Consider the following 23,056-nt stretch of genomic DNA (forward strand, 5'->3'; position numbering starts at 1 on the left):
TGGGTGCACAGTGACAATCTCTGGCCAAGCAGGGAGCAGTGTGGCCTGGATCTGAAGGAAGCAGAGGGCTCATCAGCTGTGACACCGGGCCGCGTGGGTGAAGCAGCGGGCATCCAGGGATTGGGTTGCAGTGGGTGGCTGGGAGCGGCTCGCAGGTCGGAAGTGGTGTCTCGGGGCTCCAGCCCGGGTTCGATATCGTGCCCTCGCTCAGGTTCCCCCCGTGGAGCCCAGCATTTCAGGGGTGGCTCAGGTGCCATTCTTCCAGCTGCTCGTCTTTCCTCTGCGTCGCCTGGACTGAAAGAAGGTGGCCCCAGCCTTTCGTTTGCTTCCCCTTCTGTTCTAGGTATGGAGCGATCACTGTTGGCAATGTTCAGAAATCCATCCCAGCATCCTTTGGCACCCAGGCCCCGCCCATGGTGCGGAAGATCGCGGTCAGGAGAACAGCCCAGGTAGGGGGTGCTCTGAGAACTGGGAAAGGTTCTGTTCCCGTGTCAGCCCCATCCCGCTGAGTCCCCCACAAAGACCCACCCTCCTTCCAGAGTGCTGCCAAAGGGGTCCCAGAGCAAGAGGGATGTACGTGCTTCCCAGCATGCTCTTGGGAAGGGGAAAAAGGTCAGATCTTGTTCCAGGGCCCCTCTCAAGTGAGCTTGTTTGCTGGAGAACAGGTGTCTCCCCCCACCAGCGATCACCCCATGGAAGCTTGCCATGCTGCAGCCGCTGCTGTGGGGTGAGCAGAGGCCAGAGGTCTCTCCAGTGCCCCTCAGCAGCACTTGGTAGCTTCTTGTTATTTGGAGGTGAGGTTACATGGGCCATGGACTAGAGAGAGCAGCTTTTGGGAGGAAGGGGCTGACCCCTGTGAGCCCCTCATAGGGACTCCGTGTCCCTGTGCCAGGCATTGCAGGATGGATCTGGTGCCAGCGCTCACACGCTGCCAACTGCCCCAGCCCCTCCGCTTCCCCCGGCCTCCCTCAAACCCTCCTTGGGCAGGGCGCCCTGCTGGAGCTGCCAGAGCTGAGTATGTGTCTCTGCTCTGCCCTTCCAGGTCTTCTACAACAACAAAGGCTACCACAGTATGCCCACCTACCTGAACGTGCTGAACAACGCCATCCTGCGGGCCAACCTGCCCAAGAACAGAGGGAACCCCGCTGCCTACGGTGAGCTGGCCAAGCCAGTCTGGGGACTCCGACCAGATGAGCAATAACGAGAATCGATGAGCTAACCCCCGCTCCGGCTCTGGTGTAGAATCCAACCACGGGCTAACAGAGAGGGAGGAGGAAATGTCCTAGTGGGCAGGCTAATGACTAGACAGACTCTGGTCTGCTACTCTTGCCACACTGGGGGTTGGGTTTGAAAACCCGTCTGTCTTGAGAGGCTTTGTGGTCTAGTGGTTAGAACAGGGGATGGGCGTCAGGTCTCTCGGTGGCAGGGGCAGGATTAGACCCTAAATGACCTTGGGCATGTCCCTTAAGCTCGCCGTGCTGCAGCGTGTGCACCTGTGACACATGGATGGTGCTGGCCATGCCAGACTGACATGGGTCCTGTCAGTTAACGTTTGCAAAGTGCTCTGAGCTCCATGAGCTCTGCAGCGAGGAAGGGAATTCACTTCAGTCCCCCAGCAGGGACCTGTTGTTAGAGTCCGTCCTATGGCAGGGCCGAGCCGAGGGGCTGGGGGCTGAGATAGCGAGGGGTTGTTCCAGGGCTGATCCATGGGGGTGGGGGTGCAAGGGGCTGTTCTTACACACTGGCTCTCACTATGTTTCCTGTCACGTTCTGCTGCAGGCATCACAGTGACCAACCATCCGATGAACAAGACGAGCGCCAGCCTCTCCCTGGATTACCTGTGTGTACCAGTTGGCTCGCGGGTGGTGTGCACATGCCTCGTTGGGGGGGGCAGGGTTTTGTGATGGATGAAAATGGAGAGAGGTCCCCACTAGTTTTCTATGGCAAAGGTTGCCGGCCCAGGAGGGGAGGAGCTGTGCCAGCCCATTGCCACCCCCTGTGAGAGGCTGAGAGGAGAGAGATCCTGGCCAGCCTGAAAAACTAAGCCACACAGGCCCCCACTCCACAAAGGGATGTAGGCTCCTAATCCCCAATGAAATCCATGGAAGTTTGGAGTCTGAATACTTCTGAGGATCTGAGTCAAAGTCTCTGTTTCCATGACGAACAACTAGCCTTACCCATGCCCCACAAAACACCCCCCCACACACACACATACACATGTACACACATGTTGCGGCCTTTGGGCTGGTTTCCGTGCAGGGATACCCAGCTGTGAAGTGAGCAGTGGCTTGTGGTATGTGGAGTAACTTGGGGCACAGTTCTCCCACCCGGACTAACCCCTGTCCCACTCTGCTTCCCTCCTTCTCGTTCCCATTTCTGCCGCTCTTCTTCTGCTGTAGCCTGCAAGGCACGGACGTGGTCATCGCCATCTTCATCATTGTGGCCATGTCCTTTGTGCCGGCCAGCTTTGTGGTGTTTCTGGTGGCCGAGAAGGCCACCAAAGCCAAGCACCTGCAGTTCGTGAGCGGCTGCGACCCGGTGATCTACTGGCTGGCCAACTACGTGTGGGACATGGTGAGAGCCAAGAAGGGCAGTTGGCCCTCCGCACACAAACCGGGATGGCGAGGAGCCTGGGAGCAGGGCGACTGCCTGGGAGGCTGTCTGAGCAGGGGCTGATTACACAGGATGTCCATGAGGGAGGCTTCTGTCCAGCCCTGCGTGCATGGTCCCTGGAGAGTGACCTATCCACAGGAAGGTCCTTTTCACACAGGCTCTCCCAGTGCCGGAGCTTCTCCTTCCTTCCCCCTGTTAGCAGACAGCCTGGGAGAAGGGTCTATAGAGCATTTCTCACCCATCTGCTGAGGGTCACTGCCTCATTTACGCCCAGCCAGGACCTTGTCCTATCCACGGGGATCGCTTGTCATGTGGCATCTGGGTTCCCTCACCTCTGCTGTGGTCTCCGCGATGATGGTTCGCCTGCATCCTGCCCCTTGCTCCATCTAGGGTATCGGCCCTGGGGAGTGCGCAGCCAGGCCGGCGGAAGTGAGGTGGCTGGGGGCGGGGAAGGAGTTCGGCTGTGGGTCGCTCTGGGAGCACAGGCGGGGCAATGGGCGCCATGCGTGAGGCACTCATGTCCTCTCACATCCTGCGGGCAGGAAGATCCGTTCCAAGCCATGTCCTTTAACATGGCGAGTTCCTCCTTCGGCCTTTCCACCCAGACCTGGAGTGAGGGATAGGGGAAGCTCTGCCCGACTGTGCGGGGGCGCTCAGCGTGTGCTCGGCGCTTCCTTGGGCCCATTTTCATATCTCTGAGGGGGAGTTTTGAGACGTGCAATGGAAGTGGAGTTTGGCTGGAATGAGCTGTGAAAACGTCACCGGGAAATAGGCCCATTTTGACCCCTTCAGAAGAACAGGACCACGGGGTGTCTGCAGTTAAATGTGCTATGGGGCCAGTTCCCCTGCAGCCGTCTCCCACTGTGCCCTGAGGTGGGGCAGGGATAGTCTCCTCGTGATCTCTGTGTGAGCTGCTCTGGCCCCGGTTCTGCAGGGTCTTTGGAAATGAAGTCACCGTACCAATCTCTTCGTCGCTCTCTTTCAGCCTGCCCAGCCTGTAGGAGAAATAGCTTCCTTGGCGGGTAGGTTATTGGAGTGGGGTGGGAGGGGTGATTTACCAAGAGCCTGAGAGCTTGGTTTTGTATTTGGCTTTGAGCCTGATGAGACCAATTTGGGAGCTGGGGCTTTGTCTGCATTACAGATGCTTTGCCAATATGGCTGCACCAGCAGAGCCCCCTAGTGTGGACGCAGGGTTTGCTAAGAGGAGAGGTTTTTATCACCATAGTAACACCACCTCCCCCAGTGCTAAGTGGCCAGAAGCCCTGTCTATCAGCATAGCTGTGTGCACACTGGGGTTTAGCCGGTGTTGCTATCTCGGCTTGGGGGGCAGTGGTTTTTTACCCCCTGACCAAAATAGCTGTGCCATCAAAACTTTGTAGTGTAGACCTGGCCTGGATCCCCACACTGGTCCTGCTTCCCTGGGCTCTGAATTCACAGCCTCCTGAACTCCACCCCAGTGCAGTTCACTCTCATCTTTGGTGCATTTGTTTTCCAGCTGAATTACCTGGTGCCGGCCACATGCTGCATCATCATCCTCTTCGTGTTCGACCTCCCAGCGTATACGTCCCCCACCAACTTCCCAGCCGTCCTCTCGCTCTTCCTGCTCTATGGGTACGTCCGCCTGGCTGGCCATCGCTTGGGGGACACGCGTGCTCTGGGAGGGGAATGAATGGAGAGCAGCGATGAGGGGCGTTAGCGGGGCCCGACGGGGGAAGGTTGGACTGCTGTTGCCCATGTTGTCCCTGTGCTGTGGATAAATGGCCAGTGTGTGGCTCGGGCTGCCCACCCAGCACTAGCTTCACACACACAGCTAGATGGGGAGTTTCTAACAGCCAGCAATGGAGCTGGGAGCACTGTGTCAGGGGCAATCTTCTAGCAAAATGCTGCATGATGCAGAAGCTGGTTGGTTCTGCCCTCTGGGCTTCTGTTCTGACAGATGTGTTAGTCACTGTAGAATTATAAATCCTGAAGCCCGACTCATCGCTCAGCCTCTGGGCTGCCACCCCGTGAGGCCACTCCCTGACCCATCCTACCATAGACTGGGCCTTCTCCTGTTCCCCATCCCCTCAAACCTGAGGACCCCCTGGTTCCTTGCAGAGATGAAGGATGGTCGTGTGGTTAGAGCCTGGGGCTGAGTGTCAGGAGATCTGGCTGTGTGGGGTCCTGAGCGAATTGCTTGGACCAAAATGTTCCTCTTGTTCAGGGTGCCCAGCCAGAGACGCTGAGGCCTTGTGTACGCTGGAGTCTCAGCCACTGGTGCAAGGCATAGACATGCTGCACTGGTGTAGATTGGGGCTTGCCCTGGTGCAGTTCATCCCAGTATCCATCTGCCTCAGTGGCAGGGATCCCGGTGCAGACCAGTCCTCCGGACATGAGCACCTGCAACTCTGAGTTCTAAGTGCTCAGTCCCAGCCCAACCCCTCAAGCTGGAAGCCCACAAGTGGAAGCTACTTCTGCAGATGTGGGCCATGATCTAGGTAAGGATGTCCCCTGTCTGCGGCCCATTGTGCAAGGCAGGCTCCATCGGTGTCTGTGAAGTGCTTCGAGATCCGTGGTGGAAGTCACTTGAGCAAGGCGGAGAGGTTGCTTATATGTTTTATTTGGAGACTGTCTCAGGGCAGCCTTCACTGGGGCAGAATTTGCTCTGGGAGGAGCTGGCTGAGGATTGGCTAAAGCTCCTCTTGTGTTTCTAGCCAATGAGCTGAGGATCCCAGAGTTTGGGGCTGTCACTCACTAGGCCTAGTATGAATGGGGTGGGCAGGCCAGTGGGTACAGGCAGGGCCAGGGCCCAGTCCTGTGTATGATGCACTCACCTTGGCATTCTGTTTACACCAGCTGGTCCATCACCCCCATCATGTACCCAGCATCCTTCTGGTTCGAGGTGCCCAGCTCAGCATACGTCTTCCTGATCGTTATCAACCTCTTCATTGGCATCACAGCCACTGTTGCCACCTTCCTGCTGCAGCTCTTTGAGCACGACAAGGTACATGCTCCTGTAGGTCCCCAAAAAGGGGCAGGGCCGGACCTTCCCTGTCCTGTGTAGCCCAGCCATTCTCAGCCCTGCTAGAATTGCTGTGGGCCAGCCCCTGTGATCTTCCAGGTCAGCATGGCCGCCAAACCAATGGCCAGGATAGCAGGGAGCCTGTGACAGGTGCGGGAGGGAGGGAGCTAGCATGTTGCCACACCCACTGTGTGGGCCGTAGTATAGACCGTGTGCCAGCGGTGTGACCCCGAGTCAGAGAGGCCGTGCAGGAGATCCTCTCTCCGCATGCGGCAGCCCTTGGTCTCTGGGGCACTTCTAGCGGGGTGGACACAAGGCAGTCTGGGGGTGTGTGTCATCTCTTCCTCCTCCCGTCTCGGCAGGACCTGAAGGTCGTTAACAGCTACTTGAAGAGCTGCTTCCTCATCTTCCCCAACTACAACCTGGGCCACGGGCTGATGGAAATGGCCTACAATGAGTACATCAATGAATACTATGCCAAGATTGGTAAGGCCCTCGCGCCGGCACGGCATGGCAAGGGGCAACAGGTCACTGACCTTACCCACTGGCTGTCCTTGGGACCCAGCGTGGCTGCTGGGCAGGTTTGCGTGGTAGAGAGAGGAAGTGAGAGCTGATGCAGTCTATGGGGGGGAAACAGTGCAGGTACTATCTGTGATAACGTCAGGCCGGACGGCTGCAAGAGGGCAGTGGAAGGCAGATACGTTAGCCCTAGAATGTTAAAGGCTTTTTTCGTACAAACTGAGAAGGGGTTTCCTCAGGTTAATTAGACACACCTGAATCCAGTTAAGAGCTGCCTGAGACCTCTTAAAACCGCCTTTTCCAGTGAGAGAAAGGGAGGAGAGAGAGGGAGGCACCAGCTGTTCCCAGCCCAGCAGCAGCTGGGAAATAGCTTCTCCAGGAGAAGAGGCTATGTTCCTTCCCACTGGGGAAGCAGATAAGCCGGAGTGCTGGCTAGGGGAGGGACTGACACCCTAGGACAAACAACAGGATGACACCCTGTCCCAGCGAGGAGGCAGGAAAAGGTATGGGCAGGGTCTATAGGACTATTTCCCTTTTTGAGTGGGGAAGGAGCACCCCTTAGGCTTACCCTCAGGTCTATCGTGGAGACTCAACCAAGGGAGCACCCAAGGGAGACGGCAAACCCTACCTGAGTGGGACAGATTACCCCGGGCCGCCATCGCCAGAGGGGAGAAACGCTAAGGCTGGTGAGAGAAAAGCAGTGCCTTGCCACACCTCTTATTGTTCTGTGTTTGTGCAGCGCCTAGCACAGTCCATGGGGCATAACCAGGGCGCCTGGCCGCTACCCCAGTGTAATCACAAGGGCTGTATCCGTACAGACCATCTCGCTCACTGTTAGCATCGCGTAGCCCAGAGGAAACTAGCCTACATTTCCCAACTTAAGCTTTGTCCAGGTTCTACTGAGTGCATCAGAGACGTGGTCTCTATTATTAGTGATCACTGGACTTTCTGCCAGTCATTCTGGGGAAGCTTTACCCACTCGTACAGACCTTTTTCCCTCCTGTCATTTATTATTTGTGTTACCGTGGTACCTGGGCACCATGGTCAAGGACCAGGACCCCATTGTATTAGGTGCTGTGCAGCCGTAGATCAGAAAACAGTCTCTGCCCCAAGGAGCTCACAATCTGACTGGGGTCTCTTGGACTTGGCCCTGGAAACCTCTTTCCAAACAGCTTTCATATTTACTTCCAGAGCTGCTGGCATCTTAGAGTCTGCTCCAGAAGGTGCTGAGAAATCCTTTAAAAAACCAAGTACTTATCATTTGTATTTTCCACATAGTTGATATTGTAAAGTTGCAAGACATCTTTGCTGGTGAAGGATGTCCGGATGGAAAGGCTTTGTTCTGTCTAGATCTAGCAGTGGTGACAACAAATCACCCAAAATATTGTGTGGCATCTATCCCAGAAGTGAAGCAAAATTGAAAGCGAAACCACATGTTCAGCAGAAAGAAAATATGTTTCCATTTCATAGCCCCACTCCAGTAATGTAATTTGGTTAGTTAAACACTCCTTCCCCCTTGGCTTATCTTCCACCTACTGGACAAATGTCTGTTCCTAACAGAGAGTCTGCAGCCCTGCATTTGTATCAGGCAGCATTTTGAAAATGTTGGCTTTCATTGCTCCTTGGTTTTCCTTGAACTTAGTTCTGGACAGCATACTAAGATGTAGGCTTCTGGCTGTAGCATTTAATTATAATGTATCAGAGGCCTGTTTTGCTCAGCATCCTCCATACACAGACCAAGAGCTTAAGATCTAAAGCCCTGACCCTACAAGCGTTTACCCATATGCGTAACTTTACTCCCTGCGAGTTGGTCCATTAATGTCGCTGGAGCCACTCGGTGTGCACAAGTAAGCACGTGTGTATGTGTTGACAGGATTGGGGCCTCAGAGCCAACCAGCTAGGTGTTGATTGAGATCGTTACAGGCATTTGTAATGGCCTTCTACAGGGAAATTTCAGCAGTATAGTCACCGGTGATTTTGTCTGTGAATATTTCCTTCCTTTTCCATTATAAGGAGGGCTCCTCTGTTTGCCAGGGTTACTTTGTTTAAGAAGACTTGTCTCTTTGTTAATCTCTTATATTGGTATCTTGGGAAAAAAATACTGGTGCTCTCAATCCTCATGCTTCAGGGCACATGTTGATCAGGAAGGAATCCCCCATCTCTCCAGTACAGTGCATATGCTGGGGGGTTGTGCCTTCCTCTGAAGCATTTGTACTGGTCGCTGCCGGGGACAGGGTGCCATACTAGATGGGTGCGTGGCTCAGGCATAGTGCGGTAAGTCCTGTGCTCTTACCTTGGTCTGACCTTACCCCTTGTTAATTCTTTGTTTGCTCCCCCCAGGGCAGTTTGATAAAATGAAATCACCCTTTGAGTGGGACATTGTGACCCGGGGCCTGGTCGCCATGACAATTGAAGGCTTCGTAGGTTTCTTCATCACCATCATGTGCCAATATAACTTCTTCCGGAAACCACAGTGAGTGGTAGGGTCAGGAGGGCAATGGGAGGCTCTGCGCACAGGGTCCTTCGCGTTCTCCCTGACTGTCGGATGTGACGGCCATGATGCTAGGCTGGATCAGGGCACATAGTCACAGAACAGGATGGCATCCCCTGGAGAGCCAGGGGCTATGAAATGATCCCAGTCGGTGACTAGGGACAGGTTCTGGGCCTCCCTGGGGTTCAGATAAGAACCCCCCCTACCCCCGCCCCTGGTTCAGAAGCAGAGCATATTATCCTAGTTGCTGGGTCTGCAAAGCAGGGCTGAGAGGAGTCTGTCATGGCCTCTCTGCCCTAGAGAGCACGGATGGGAGGCCACCTATCCCACCATTGCTTAGTAACCCCCTGCCCATCCAGGCAGGGACTAGGAGCAGTTTATGGCTCAGCCTGGGTCCAGAGGGACAGATTTGTTCCAAACTGGGTTACTCCTGTGCAGATAAAACTGCCAGAGGGGCCATTAATCCCCAGTCCTCTGAATCCGGACAGTCCCTTGTGAGGTGGGGAGTACTAGCCCCATTTTTCAGTGGGGAAACGGAGGCACAGCGCAGGGTGGTGACCAGATAGCATCATCTAATAAGCTAGAACAGAGGCGGGGTCAGAAATCAGGAGTTCCTGGGCCCTGGCCTGGTGCTCAAGTCACTGGGCCATGCTGTCTTGTGGAAATCCCAAGTCCCCTCTGTTGGGAGGAAGAAGGGGTCACAGACCTTGTGGCCTATCTGGCAACACAGCACAGCCCCCCTGACCCAACCCACACCATCGCCCCCTCCCGCAGGCGGCTGCCCGTCTCCAACAAGCCCATTGAGGACGACATCGATGTGGCCAATGAACGGCACCGGGTCCTGCGCGGCGATGCCGACAATGACATGCTCAAGATTGAGAATCTCACCAAGGTAGGGGCAGCTCCATCCTTGCCAATGGCCCCCTTCAGCCTGGGACAGGACAGAACCTCTCCACCCTCTCATTGGGACACAGACCTGGCCCCATGCCCCTTTGTGGGTTACTGATTCCAGGCCCTCTGGAGCTGAAGCCAGGAGCCTGTGCTGCCTCAGCTAAGAGGTTTGGCTGTGTTAGCTCAGAGACATCAACCTCTGTGTGATCCTACCCTGTGAGCATGGGACAGGCAGGCGGGAGATCTCCCAGCCAGCACAGGTGGGAGAGGGGCACTATGCCCCAGAACTAGAGGAGAATGGCACCTGCATGCATGTGACCATTGTGGGGGTCGGGTTTGGAGCCTGGGGAAGGTCTCCAGCTCCTCCAGAGTGCAGCTGTTCACTGGGGGGACTGGCATGTTTGCCCTCTACCCACCTTTGGCATGGGCAGCGTCGGTGTGTTGCGAGCCCAGCGCCTTGCCTTGCAGGGTTCAAAGCCCTCCGCGGCCGGGGATCCTAGGCATAGCAGTGAGCTGCCCCTTTGTTCCTGTTGGGTCAGGTGTACAAATCCCGCAAGATTGGGCGCATCCTGGCCGTGGACCGTCTGTGCGTGGGCGTGCGGCCTGGGGAGTGCTTCGGGCTGCTGGGCGTCAATGGGGCGGGGAAGACCACCACCTTCAAGATGCTGACTGGGGACGAGAGCACCACCGGAGGGGAGGCCTTTGTCAACGGGCACAGGTACCCGCAGACAGGGCGCGGTCAGGTGCGGTTTACCCTGTGTGATGGGCGTACCATCCACTCCTGGAAGGGACTGGAGCTCAGCCTGTGGGTGGGCCTTACAGGGGAGTGTCTAGCCAGCCCTGGGAGGGGCCCTTGGAGCCAGTCGCACTGGAGCAAATCCATCCCTCCTGGAACTTCCAGTGACCTGGGCCTGTGGTGTTGCTGTGGGGGAACGCAGGCTGCCCGTGGATTTGGTTTTTCCAAAGCAGGAGGCAGTCCAGTAGCAAAGCTCTAGAAAATGATCACAGACGTAGCCTGCTCTGCTCACGTGTCAACCACCCCAACCAGCTGCATTTTACTAAAGCAGAAACTGAGGCACAGAGCAGGGAAGGAACTTCCCCAAAGTCACACAGGAAGTCTCTGGGGGAGCAGGGACTTGAACCCAGATCTCCCAAGTGCTGAGCTAGTGCCCTAACCGCTGCATCGTCCTGCCTCTCTCCGTAGCATCCTGAAGGAACTCCTTCAGGTGCAGCAGAGCCTGGGCTACTGCCCACAGTTTGACGCGCTGTTCGACGAGCTCACGGCGCAGGAGCACCTGGAGCTCTACACTCGGCTGCGTGGCATCCCCTGGAAGGACGAGGAGAGGGTAAGGCTTTGGGGAGCCCCTGGGGCTTTGCAGAATGAAACCATTTGGGCCAGGCTTCTGCCCTCAGGAGGAGGAAACAGAGGTCATCATACAGGGCCAACTTCCCAGTCCCTCCCAGAGCAGGACATCCTGGGCACTAGCAGGTCAGAGCTTTCCTCTTCCCTTTGATCTGTGATCACGCCCTGGGCTGCAGTGACACCCCCATGCTTAGCCAGGGCTGCTGCTCGACCAGCAGGATCTCTCCCTGCCATAGGCCAGGTCTTGTTGCCCCCTGCTCCCAGCCCAAGAAGGGCAATGCTGGGCTGGGTACAGGGGGCCCAGCTGCAACAGCCCCTGGACACAGGTCTGAGAGGCTCTGTCTTGATGTTACTGAGGTTCTGGTGCCACTAGCTCTGGAAATGCCATTTCATGTCACCCTGGGGGAGCCACAGTCCCTGGCACTGCACCGCGGCTACTTCCTAAGGGCTCTCAGTGCCAGTGCCGGCTGTCTGCCAGTGGCATGGGTCATGGCTGCCAAGTACCAGGGCTTAATTCAACAGGTAGTGGACAGGCCTGAGGCCAATTTATCTCCCTCTTGCCACTGAGCTGCTATGGGGAGACCAAAGCCTCCATCAGCTCCTGTCCACCACCCTGGAATAAAAACCTCTCCTGAGTGAGCAGCACGGCTTCTTACAACCTAGCTGGCAACATGCCCACCCCCACGGGCAGACGCACACAGACCCAGGTGCACATGGAACGCGCATGCACCTCCCCCCCATGCATGCACACCCCAGATGTGTGGTTCTGTGAGAGCCCAGCCTGGGCAATGCCCACTCGGCTGGTCGGTGCTCGAGGGCCAGCCCGGGGAGTGCCAACAGCTGCGCTTTGTACGAGGGGTTGGAGGCTCCCTGGAGTGATGGCTCTGAGTTTCTCTGCAGGGTGGCTTTTGGGCTTGGAAGGAGGGGCCAGTGGGAATATGGAGGATGGTCCACCTCAGCTGATTCTAATAGTGTTGAGATTTGAGGCCTAGCATGTCCCCTTGAACTCCCGAAACCTCCTCGGGCAGGCAGGGTCACGAGGCAGGGAGCTCCATGCCCGCGCGTCCCCTCGCCCTGTAGCCAAGAGCACCTTGGTCCCTGGTTGCACTGTGGCCAGGGCCCATTGCCATGGTAGATAGGCCCTTGCAGGAGCCAGGCTGTAACCAGCAGCGCCCGGTAACCACAGCCCCCTCACCCTGTGCCCCCCTTCCAGGTGGTGAAGTGGGCGATGAAGAAGCTGGAGCTCACTAAATACGCTGACAAGCCGGCCAGCACTTACAGCGGGGGCAACAAGAGGAAGCTGTCCACAGCCATCGCCCTGATTGGCTTCCCTGCCTTCATCTTCCTGGTGAGCAGCCTGGCGCCAGGCCCGGGCCGGGGAAAGGGACGTCGCTCAGTTCTGTGCCCGGGGCGTCTGGGTGAGCCCAGGAGCGGGCTCTGCTCTCCCATTCGTGTCTGCCTGGCTTCTGCTCAAGGGGATGGGAGGTGCCTGGGGCTGAGATAATGCTGGAGGGCAGCTAGCTGGGCCCAGCCATGGGATCCAGCCATCTCTGCCAACCCCCTGGCTGAGAGGGGGGCTCTCCTGTGCCCTTTCTCCCCCTGCAGCCCCCCTGCCCCCGGGTCTAGGCCGGTGCTGAGGAGTGAGCTGGGATGGGGGTGCACTGACTCCAAGGTGGGTCTGCACCACATGCCCCAATTCCAGCACGAGGCTGGAATGGGGAGCAGACAGGAGCCATGTGCAGCAGGGCTGAGGGGCAGCCATGGAGATGGGAGCAGGAGGGGGAGACAATGGCTAGGAAAGTGTGATCCTGCTCCATGACTGGGGCTCCTGGGTGCTACCATAATACACCTGATCCATCAGTGGTTCTCAACCAGGTTTCGGGGAGGTCACCGAGCAGGGCCAACTGGGGCCCGGGAAGAAAGCTGAAGCCCTGCTGCATAGGGTTGAAGCCCGGGCCTGAGCTCCACCACGGTGGGCTGAAGTCAAAGCCTGAGCAATGTACCTTGATGAGGAGCCCTGTGGCCTAAGGCCCCAGGCAGTTGCCCTGCTTGCTACCCCCTAATGCCAGCCCAGGCTTTTATGTGCAGAGAACCAGTGATGGTGGCACAGGGGGACCGTGGAATTTTTATGGCATGTGTGGGAGAACTCGGAAAGAGAGAGGTTGAGAACCCTTGTGATACATGATCCTAATGAATAAAGGGTGAGGAAAGGTGCCAGTGCGAGGGGGAAGGGAGGGGAAAAGGCTGGGCCCAGTGTAGGAGGCTAGGGCGGGTGACCTCAGCCTCTCTCCCTTCTGGAAGGACGAGCCGACGACGGGCATGGACCCCAAGGCCCGGCGCTTCCTGTGGAACCTCATCCTGGACATCATCAAAACAGGCCGCTCTGTTGTGCTGACATCCCACAGGTTAGTGAGGCCTCAGGCAGCTGGCCTGAGATGTGACAGCCCCCTCCAACCCACCCCACCCCAGCCCACCATGTGGGAGCCAGCACTGGAGGGCTCTCCATAGAGCAGAGCAGCCGAGCCTAGCTGGATGCATGCGGTGGGGGAAGTGAAGGGGCACCAGTGCCCAGTGAGAAGACACGGTTCCCTACCCCACATCCCTGCAGCACAGCCACCATGGCAGGGAAGCCATCAGGGCCCCAAAAGAGCCCAGGTCCTGTTCACATCTGAGGAGTCCCCTTCTGGACCGATAGCACCCCTGGGCCCCGCTACGCGGCACCCCACGGGCACCCCCTGCCTCTTGTGCAGGCCGTACAAGTGGCTTGGCCCCTGGGATGCGTGAACCCAAAGAGCAGGAACCTGCGCCCAGCACAACTGGGCTGGGCTGTCCCTGCTCATCTCCGGCCTCCTCTCCCGCAGCATGGAGGAGTGCGAGGCGCTCTGCACCAGGCTGGCCATCATGGTGAACGGGCGACTCAAGTGCCTCGGCAGCATCCAGCACCTGAAAAACAGGTAAGAGATCCCTGCCCCTGCAGGGAGAGCACCTGCTTGGCCCCCATGCCCTGGGGCAGAGTCTCCTCCCCAGAGGGAGGAGGCTGGGAAGTGCTGCCGTGGTATCAGGGTGGGGTAGTCATGGCGCAGCGTCCGTGGCCGGTGTCACTGTAAATTATAAATCATAGAATGGTAGGACTGGAAGGGACCTCGAGAGCTCATCTAGTCAGTCTCCTGCACTCCTGACAGAACTACGTAATAACTAGACCATCCCTGACAGGTATTTGTCCAACCTGCTCTTAAACACCTCCCATGACAGAGATTTTACAACCTCCCTAGGCAGTTTATTCCAGTGCTTAACCACCCTGGCAGTTAGGACATTTTTCCTAATGTCCAACCTTAACTGCCCTTGCTGCAATTTAAGCCCATTGCTTCTTGTCCTCGTCTCAGAGGTTAAGGAAAACAATGTTTCCGTAGCCTTGGGATTTCTGGCCTGCTCCGAACCAGCACCTCCCCGGCTGGCACGTTCTGTAAGAAGATGGAGATGGATGGCAGGAGAGAGATCACTTGATCATTGCCCGTTAGGTCCACTCCCTCTGGGGCACCTGGCATTGGCCACTGTCAGTAGACAGATACTGGGCTAGATGGTCCTTTGGTCTGACCCAGTACGGCAGTCCCTGGCATGAGAAGGCTCCCCCTCTCCTTGTGGGTGACAGGCATGTGAGTGCAGCTGGGTGGGCAAAGACGTGGGGATGTGAGCTGGCAGCAGTGGGCTGAGCAGTGTAGCCAGAGGCTGGAATTCTCCTTCCCTGGTCCCATGCGGCCCAGGGGTGACAATCTGCCAACTTGCTGCCACACGCAGCGCCCTGGTTCTTGGTCCCGAGCCTGTGTTGATGCAGGGGCAGCATAGTTGGCTCCCAGGGAGGAAGGCCAGGCTGGTTGACACCCTGGCTAGAGCTTGCTGGTCAAGGAGTTGCAGGGACAACTTCCTCGGGGCAAACGCTTCTCCCCGGCTGTGCATGGCAGGGGCTTGGACTGCAGCTGGGTCTCTCGGGATGTGGATTCACATGGCGTCTTTGGCCCTGCCCAGGTTTGGAGATGGCTACATGATCACGGTGCGGACCAAGTCCAGCCTCAGCGTCAAGGAGGTGGTGCGGTTCTTCAACAGGAACTTCCCCGAGGCCATCCTCAAGGTGAGCACCACCGCCCGCAGTGCTCCCTCCCTGGATCAGGGTCCAGAAGATGGCCTGGCTGGAGCCCCAGCAGTCCCTGGCTTCCTGTGCGGCTTCCCCTCTCCCTCCTGCCCCAGACTTGAAGGGCAGGGCTGAATGTTATCTGGGCTCCTGGGGCCTGGCCCTTACCCGACACCACGTCTCTGGACTTGCAGCGTGTGCAATGAGGCCAGCTGGGAGCCTCGGTGCTCAGCAGTAGGGGCAGCAGCAGGGCCAGGGTGTCATCATAATGACCCTTCCTCGTCCTCCCCGCATCCATGGCTGGATCCCACCGCACGTCAATGAATTCAGCCCCTTGGGAGTCAGCTGGCGGCATTATCCTCACTCCCCGGGTGGAAAGATGAGGCCTGGCACAGCAGAAGGGGTTGCACATTATGCCTGGTGGCAGACAGGACTAGCCAGGGGTCTTGTGCTTTCACCACAAGACACAAGCATTGCACCATCTGGTGCTTTATGGAGGGGTCTGGTATCAGCAAGGGTCAGAGATGGGATGCAGCACACAGCCCCCCACCCCCACTGTCCCTGAGCCCAAACTGTCCCAGCTCAAAGAGGGGCAGGGTGGAGTTACCCCTTTCCAGCACATCCCCAGCTGCTCCTCCAGTGAGCAGGCAGTCGCGCCTTTATCTTCCCCGTGGACTCCTGCCCAGAGATTAGACCCACGGCCAGTGGGTCACCACAAAACATGTGGCCGAGTCCAAGAGGAACAGAGAGAGACTGGCCAGGGAGGGTGAGGAGCTACTGCTGGGTGCCTGCCTGCCAAGCCCTGGCGTAAATACAGCAAGAAGGGGGACATCAGGGGCTTCCAAGCATTTGTGTAGGTTTCCCCCTCAGCCCTCTGAACACTGGGAATGTCTCTTGCCACTAGCGGGAGCCGTGGGGCAGTGCTGGGCCTCACATGGGGGACCCCTGCTCTCGCTTCACAGAGGGACTGGAGGGGTCAGGGTCCAGGGGCAGATGGGGAAGCTGGCCAGTTCCTCGTCCTGCCCCCCTGGGGGCAAACCTGATGCCTGTCCCACTCCCACAGGAGCGACACCACACCAAGGTGCAGTACCAGCTCAAGTCTGAGCAGATCTCGCTGGCCCAGGTCTTCAGCAAGATGGAGCAGGTGGTGGATGTGCTGGGCATCGAGGATTACTCCGTCAGCCAGACCACGCTTGATAACGTGAGTCCCAGGCGCAAGGGGCAACCCGGCCAGGGCCGGCACATGCCCTGTCTGGGCGGGGGTTCTGGGGAAAGGCTGTTAATGCAGCACAGTTGCAGCCTGTTCTTCGAGTGCTTGCTCATATCCATTCCAGTTAGGGTTAGGTGTGTGCGCGCCGCGTGCATGTTCGTTGGAAGATTTTTACCCTAGCAACACTCGGTGGCACCGCTATGGCGCCGGATAGATACCCCTGCCAACCCAGCCACCCTTCAATTCCTTCTTACCGCCTGTGTCTGTCGTTGGAACAGTGGAGCACAGCTTAGCTGACCTCCACTTCCCTAGCTACTCGTAGTTCTCGTTCGTTATCGTGTATATAGTTATATAGTTATAATCCTTTTTTATATATATATATATATACACACACCCGGTGCCGGAGCCCATGCCCGGCTCACCGGGTTTCAAACTGGGCTCGGCCTGCCACAAGCCGATGCCAACAGGAGATCCGCACAACTCCTGTTTGAAGCCTCGGGGAATCGCACTTGACAGCTAAGTGCCCCATTTGCAAGGCTTTTAAGCTGAGAACAAAAAGGAGCAGGACTTTCACTTACCCCTCCGCCTTCGGCATGGAGCGCTGGTCACTAGGCAGGCAGAAGCGCCTCCTCGGCACCGGACCGCGCCGGTACTGCCAAGGCCTCTCGGCACCGGCCGTCGCCGGCACCGACGTTCACTCGGCACCACTCCCTCTCTCCGATCTCGAGAAAGCCTAAGACTCCTCCTGCTTCCGTGCCAACTGCACCTCAGCTAGAGAGCTCGTCTAAGTCAGATCGCCCGGGACCGACACCTGCAGAGGCACCGATGACGTCGGCACCGTCGATTTCGGTCCCACGGGGCCGCCTAATCCAGTGCCTGACAGCTCCCCGGCACGCGCCGTGGTAGAGCTTACTGCTCCTGCTGCTCCCGTGCCAACTGCACCGCAGCCTGAGAGCTCGTCTAAGTCGGATCGCCCGGCACCGACACCTGCCGAGGCACCAACAACGTCGGCACCGTCGATCCCGGTCCCACGAGGGCCATCGAATCCAGTGCCTGACAGCTCCCTGGCGCGCGCCGTGGTTGAGCTCCCTGCTCCTGCTGCTTCCGTGCCAACTGCACCGCAGCCAGAAGGCCTGTCTAAGTCGGATCGCCCGGCACCGACACCTGCCGAGGCACCGATGACTTCGGCACCGTCGATCCCGGTCCCATGAGGGCCGTCGAATTCGGTGCCTGACAGCTCCCCGGTACGCACTGTGGTTGAGCTTACTGTTCCCTCCACGCCGGAGACATTCCCAATGGCGAGGGATCTCATTGCCAAGCGGCACTGTTCATGATCACGGTCCCGCAGACACTCCAGGTCTTGTCGGCACTCTCACTCCCGACGCCTCTTGCAGTCCCGGTGCTGTTCTCCTCCTCGGTACCGGTCACACTCACTGCACCGGTCGGTATCCCGTTCACCAACCCGCTACTCTCGGCACCGTTCCAGCTCCCAGCACCACTACAGGCACCGTGACTCCTGTAGCCGCTCCCGACCTCGAGCCTCGAGATCTCGGTCGACCTCCTGGTACCGCTGTGGCTGCAGGTCCGGATCTCGGTCCAGGTACCGGTACGCCTCCCGGCACCGGTCCCCAGTGCCGAGTTGGGCAAGGTCCGATAGAGACAGAGACTCTGCCCATGGCTTTTCAGCACCTCCATGGCCATCCAGACATGCATCAGTGTCATCCCACGCGGACAGCTCTTATGCTCAGGACTGCGATTCTGATGTGCCCACCAACAACCTGAGAGCCCATCAGGACCTCCTAAGGAGGGTAGCGCTCAATATGGACCTCCAGGTGGAGGAGGTCCCGGAGGTAGAGGACCTGGTAGTGGACATTCTATCGCCGGATGCCCCGCTAGAGGGGCCCTACCCTTTTATTCGGACCATCCAGGCGAATGCTGGTACTATATGGCAGTCCCCAGCCTCTATCCCTCCTGCGGCCAGGGGAGTCGAGCATAAATATATGGTGCCCTCTAAAGGGTATGACTACTTGTATTTCCGTCCTCCTCCTGGCTCACTAGTCGTTCAGTCCGTTAAGGAGAGGGAACGGCATGGCCAGCAGGTGCCAGCCCCGAAATCAAAGGAGGCTAGATGAATGAACCTACTCAGCCGCCAGGTGTACTCTGCAGGGGCCTTACAGCTCTGGGTGGCAAATCAACAAGCCTTGCTTAGCCGCTATAAATATAACACCTGGGTGGCGGTGGATAAGTTTATGGAGCTTATCCCTCAAGACTTCCGCCAAGAGTTCGCTGCCCTCTTGGAGGGAGGGAAAAAGGTGACCAGTACTTCCCTCCAGGCCTCGTTGGATGCAGCAGACTCAGCAGCCAGGACTCTGGCCTCGGGTGTTGCCATGAGGCGCATCTCATGGCTTCAGGTTTCAAACCTCCTGCTGGAGCTGCAATATACCATTCAGGACTTACCATTTGATGGTAAAGGCCTCTTCGCGGCAAAGACTGCCCCAGGCTGCAAAGCCTGAAGGACAACAGGGTCCTAATGCGCTCTCTCGGCGTGCATACACCAGTGACCAAACGCAGGCCTTTCCGTCTCCAGCCACACCGCCGTACTCTGTGCCTAGCCAGAGACAGGACTTTGGCAGGCAGCACGGCCGAGGTGGTCGCAGACGACCATCAGGACCCCAAGAGGGCCAAGATCAAGGTCCCTCGCAACCACCACCGGGACCAAAGACGAACTTCCGAAGGTGCGCCCGAGGGCTGCGTACCAGTTACAGACCGGGATCCTACTCCTACTTGCTCCTGGCGGGGTCCCAGTTAACTTCAGATCGCTGGGTCCTACGCACGCTGGAGTATGGGTGCCACCTCCAATTTGTTCCTACCCTGTCCCTCTTCAGGGACCCCTCTCACTAGCAATTCCTCTTACAAGAGGTGCAGACGCCAATGGACCATTATTTACTCCCATTATTCCCTAATCCCCAAGTCAAACGGAGGTCTCAGACCTATCCTAGACCTGCGAGGACCCAACCAGTTTATGATAAGGTTGAAGTTCCACATGGTATTCCTAGGAACCATTATCCCGTCCTTGGATCCTGGAGACTGGTATGCCGCCCTCAATGTGAAGGACACGTACTTTCACATTGCCATCTTCCCTCCGCACAGGAGATACCTCCGCTTTCTAGCCAACCATCAGTACTTCCAGTTTACGGTCCTGCTGTTTGGCCTTTCTACAGCCCCACTGGTATTGACCAAGTGTATGGCTGTAGTCGCCACCTACCTCCTCCAACATCAGATATGCGTTTTTCCGTATCTGGACAATTGGCTTATCCGAGGAGACTCCGAGACACAAATCACTCAGCATGTGGGCATCGTCAAGGACCTATTCACACGTCTAGGCCTGATGATCACTATAGAAAAATCCACTCTGGTTCCCACGCAGAGGTTAGACTTCATAGGAGCTATCCTGGACTCCGATCTAGCCGGAGCCTGCTTACCACAGCTGTGGTTTCAGGCGATGGCAACAATCATCCAAGGTCTGCAGACTTTCCCAATGACCTCGGTTCGCACTTGTCTCGATCTCCTGGGTCCCATGGCTGCCTGCAAGTTTGTAACCAAACACGCCAGGCTCCACCTCTGTCCTCTCCAAGTTTGGCTCAACCCGGTATACTGCCCAGACAGGGACCCAGTGGTCACGATAGTCACCATTCCCTCGAGCACCCTAGGCTCCCTAGAATGATGGCTAACTCCCTCCCTGGTGTGGGCAGGGATGGGCCGTTCCATCCACCCCAGCCCTCAATGTCCCTGACGACGGACGGGTCATCTCTCAGCTGGGGTGCTCACCTCGGTCACCTTCGAGCTTAAGGCCTTTGGTCTTCTCAGAAGCTGGCATTCCACATAAATGTTCAAAAATGAGAGCAGTCCGCCTGGTGTGCCAGGGGTTCCAGCAGCAGCTGCGAGGCCGTGGTGTCTCAGTGTTTACAGCCAACACAACGGCCATGTGCTGCATAAACAACCAGGGAGGGACATGGTCCTCCCCCTTTTGTCAGGAGGCCATCCATCTCTGGGACTTTTGCATAGCCTACTCAATAAATCTGGTAGCATCCTTTCTCCCAGGCGTTCAGAACACTTTGGCGCATTGATTCAGCAGGTCTTTCCTGTCTCACGAGTGGTCGATCTGCCCCAATGTAATGCATTCTGTTTTCCAGAAGTGGGGATTTTTTCCCCACATAGACCTGTTCGCTTACAGCGAGAACAGGACATGCCAGATGTTCTGCTCCTTCCAAGGTCTCTCCCCGGGATCGATCTCGGACGCTTTCCTGATGCCGTGGAAGGGCCAACTCCTTTATGCCTTCCCACCATTCCCGCTGATTCATAGGGTCCTGCTGAAACTCCGCAGGGGCAGAGCGCGCATCATTATGATTATCCAGGCAGCACTGATACACTACATTGCTCGACCTGTCAATAGCCAACCCAATTACCCTTCCACTCCTCCCAGACCTCATAACTCAGGACCACAGCAGGCTTCGCCACCCGGACCTGCAGTCTCTTCACCTCACGGTGTGGCTGCTGCGTGGCTAAACCAGGGTAGCAGGAAGCCTTCCACCTAGTCAGTGTACCTGGCCGAGTGGAAGCGTTTCTCCTACAGGTGCGAAACGCTTGATCTTACTCCTACTGAGGTCTCCATCCCTCTATTTGGCCTGCCCCTGGCCTAAAACAGCAGGGCCTAGCAGTGTCATCGCTGAGGGTACACTTGGCAGCCATCTCTACCTTCCACCCAGGCTAAGGTGGACGTTCTGTGTTCTCACACTCTATGGTTTTGAGGTTCCTCAAGGGCTTGGAGTGCTTATACCCTCAAGTACGCCGCCCACCCCAACCTGGGACCTCAACCTGGTTTCAGCCAGACTTATGTCTCCCCCGTTCGAGCCGTTAGCGACCTGCTCGCTGCTATACCTGTCTTGGAAGACAGCTTTCCTCGTAGCCATTACATCGGCCAGACGAGTCTCCGAGCTCAGGGCTCTTACAGTGGTTCCGCCGTACACTATGTTCCACAAAGACAAGGTGCAGTTACGACCACACCCGGCTTTCCTCCCTAAGGTGGTTTCGGCTTTCATGTTAACCACACTCAACGCAATGGGGGCAACAATTGCACTCCCTGGATGTCCGTAGAGCGCTCGCATTTTATATTGAGCGGACAAAACCATTTTGTAAACCCCCCCAGCTCTCTGTTGCGGTAGCAGACTGAAGGATAGGCCTACCCGTTTCCTCTGAGGATTTCATCTTGGGTGATGGTGTGCATCCGCACTTGTTATGATTTGGCTCATATTTCCCCAAGCCACATCACCAGGGCTCAGGCTTCATCTGCCACCTTGCTGGCTCGTGTACCTACCCACGAGATCTGTTGCGCAGCTCCATGGTCCTCAGTCCATATCTCTGCTTCGCATTATGCTCTGGTTCAACAGTCAAGAGATGCTGCAGCCTCTGGCTCAGCAGTTTTTACATTCTGCCACATTTCACTCCGACCCCACCGCCTACGTAAGGCTTGGGAATCACCTAACTGGAATGGATATGAGCAAGCACTCGAAGAAGAAAAGACGGTTAATCACCTTTGTAACTGTTGTTCTTCGAGATGTGTTGCTCATATCCATTCCAAACCCACCCTCCTTCCCCACTGTCGGAGTAGCCGGCAAGAAGGAACTGAAGGGTGGCTGGGTCGGCAGGGGTATATATCCGGCGCCATGGCGGCGCCACTCCAGGGGGCGCCCAGCCAACCCACCGAGTGTTCCTAGGGTAAAAATCTTCCGATGAACATGCACGTGGCACATGCACACACCTAACCCTAACTGGAATGGATATGAGCAACACATCTCGAAGAACAACAGTTACAAAGGTGAGTAACCGTCTTCTCTGGGGCCACCCATTGTAAGTGCAGGAACGTGCTAGCTACAGCTGGATTTAGTGGGGGTCAGAGCCGTGCCTGTTTGTTGTCCAGCACCAGCCTCCATTGGGCATTTTGCCCTGGTGGGCCCTTCCATGGCCCCGGGCCCCAGCTGCACTGCGGTCTGTGAGCATGTCGGGTGCATGTGGCTGCTGCTACATGAAGCCTCCCAAGGCCCCGTCATGGAGAGGGCCTTAGCTAGCCCCAGTGCTGGGGCTAATCTCCACTGGAGCTGGGGGTCGCAGTGCAGAGCCCCCAGGTGATTGACTCCGGCCCTATAGGGCGTGCACACAGGCTGGAGGGTGGGACGGAAAACCACCCCCCTTTGCTGATTGGGCATGGGATCTCCTGAGCCCCGTCTAGAGAGTGGCACTTTCACCTTCACTCTTCCAGGTGTTTGTGAATTTTGCCAAGAAGCAAAGCGACAACCTGGAGCAGCAGGAGACCAGCCCCAACTGCTCGATCCAGTCCCCACTGGAGCACATCCTGAGCCTGCTGCAGCCCCGCGCTGCCCCCACTGAGCTGCGGGCCCTGGTGGTGGAGGAGCCCGAGGACCTGGAGACAGATGACGAGGGCTTGATCAGCTTTGAGGAGGAGAGGGTGAGGGGGGCCCTCGAACCTCTGCAGCTCCCCTTTCCCCAGACATCCAGCAGAGCTTTCCCAGGGCAGAGCACGGCCCTCTCCTCCATGTGCCTGGGCAGGGCAGGAAGGGCAAACGCTGAGCTCTCGGGCATGACGAGGAGTCCCTGCCCTCCTCTGGGGAATAAGGAAGAAGCAAGACCCCAAAGTGGATTTTGCCGGCCAATCTCAGAGCAAAGTGTGGGCCAAACTCTGCTGCCTGTTGCACCAGACAGAACCTGCCGAAACTCCTCTGCAGCCGAGAGGCTGCCCCGGCGGTATCAGGGTCAGAACCCAGCCC

At 57.3% G+C, this 23,056-nt stretch overlaps 1 protein-coding gene across 4 annotated transcripts in view; it reads left to right on the forward strand.

Moving 5' to 3' along the window:
• Nucleotides 1-23,056, forward strand: part of ABCA2 (ATP binding cassette subfamily A member 2) — a 133,530-nt gene that overhangs the window by 107,334 nt on the left and 3,140 nt on the right. For all 4 annotated transcript variants that reach the window (XM_030535671.1, XM_030535673.1, XM_030535674.1 and 1 more), the window contains 17 exons: nucleotides 344-449; nucleotides 1,043-1,154; nucleotides 1,780-1,840; nucleotides 2,400-2,574; nucleotides 4,109-4,224; nucleotides 5,449-5,596; nucleotides 5,977-6,100; nucleotides 8,474-8,606; nucleotides 9,399-9,516; nucleotides 10,055-10,233; nucleotides 10,720-10,861; nucleotides 12,092-12,226; nucleotides 13,180-13,283; nucleotides 13,740-13,832; nucleotides 14,902-15,004; nucleotides 16,068-16,205; nucleotides 22,531-22,737. In XM_030535671.1, the coding sequence (XP_030391531.1) occupies nucleotides 344-449; nucleotides 1,043-1,154; nucleotides 1,780-1,840; nucleotides 2,400-2,574; nucleotides 4,109-4,224; nucleotides 5,449-5,596; nucleotides 5,977-6,100; nucleotides 8,474-8,606; nucleotides 9,399-9,516; nucleotides 10,055-10,233; nucleotides 10,720-10,861; nucleotides 12,092-12,226; nucleotides 13,180-13,283; nucleotides 13,740-13,832; nucleotides 14,902-15,004; nucleotides 16,068-16,205; nucleotides 22,531-22,737 (2,194 nt within the window). The remainder of the gene's footprint in view (nucleotides 1-343; nucleotides 450-1,042; nucleotides 1,155-1,779; nucleotides 1,841-2,399; nucleotides 2,575-4,108; nucleotides 4,225-5,448; nucleotides 5,597-5,976; nucleotides 6,101-8,473; nucleotides 8,607-9,398; nucleotides 9,517-10,054; nucleotides 10,234-10,719; nucleotides 10,862-12,091; nucleotides 12,227-13,179; nucleotides 13,284-13,739; nucleotides 13,833-14,901; nucleotides 15,005-16,067; nucleotides 16,206-22,530; nucleotides 22,738-23,056) is intronic.

This window comes from Gopherus evgoodei, chromosome 16 (assembly GCF_007399415.2).
Source record: "Gopherus evgoodei ecotype Sinaloan lineage chromosome 16, rGopEvg1_v1.p, whole genome shotgun sequence".
In the NCBI taxonomy this organism is placed as follows: Eukaryota; Metazoa; Chordata; order Testudines; family Testudinidae; genus Gopherus; species Gopherus evgoodei.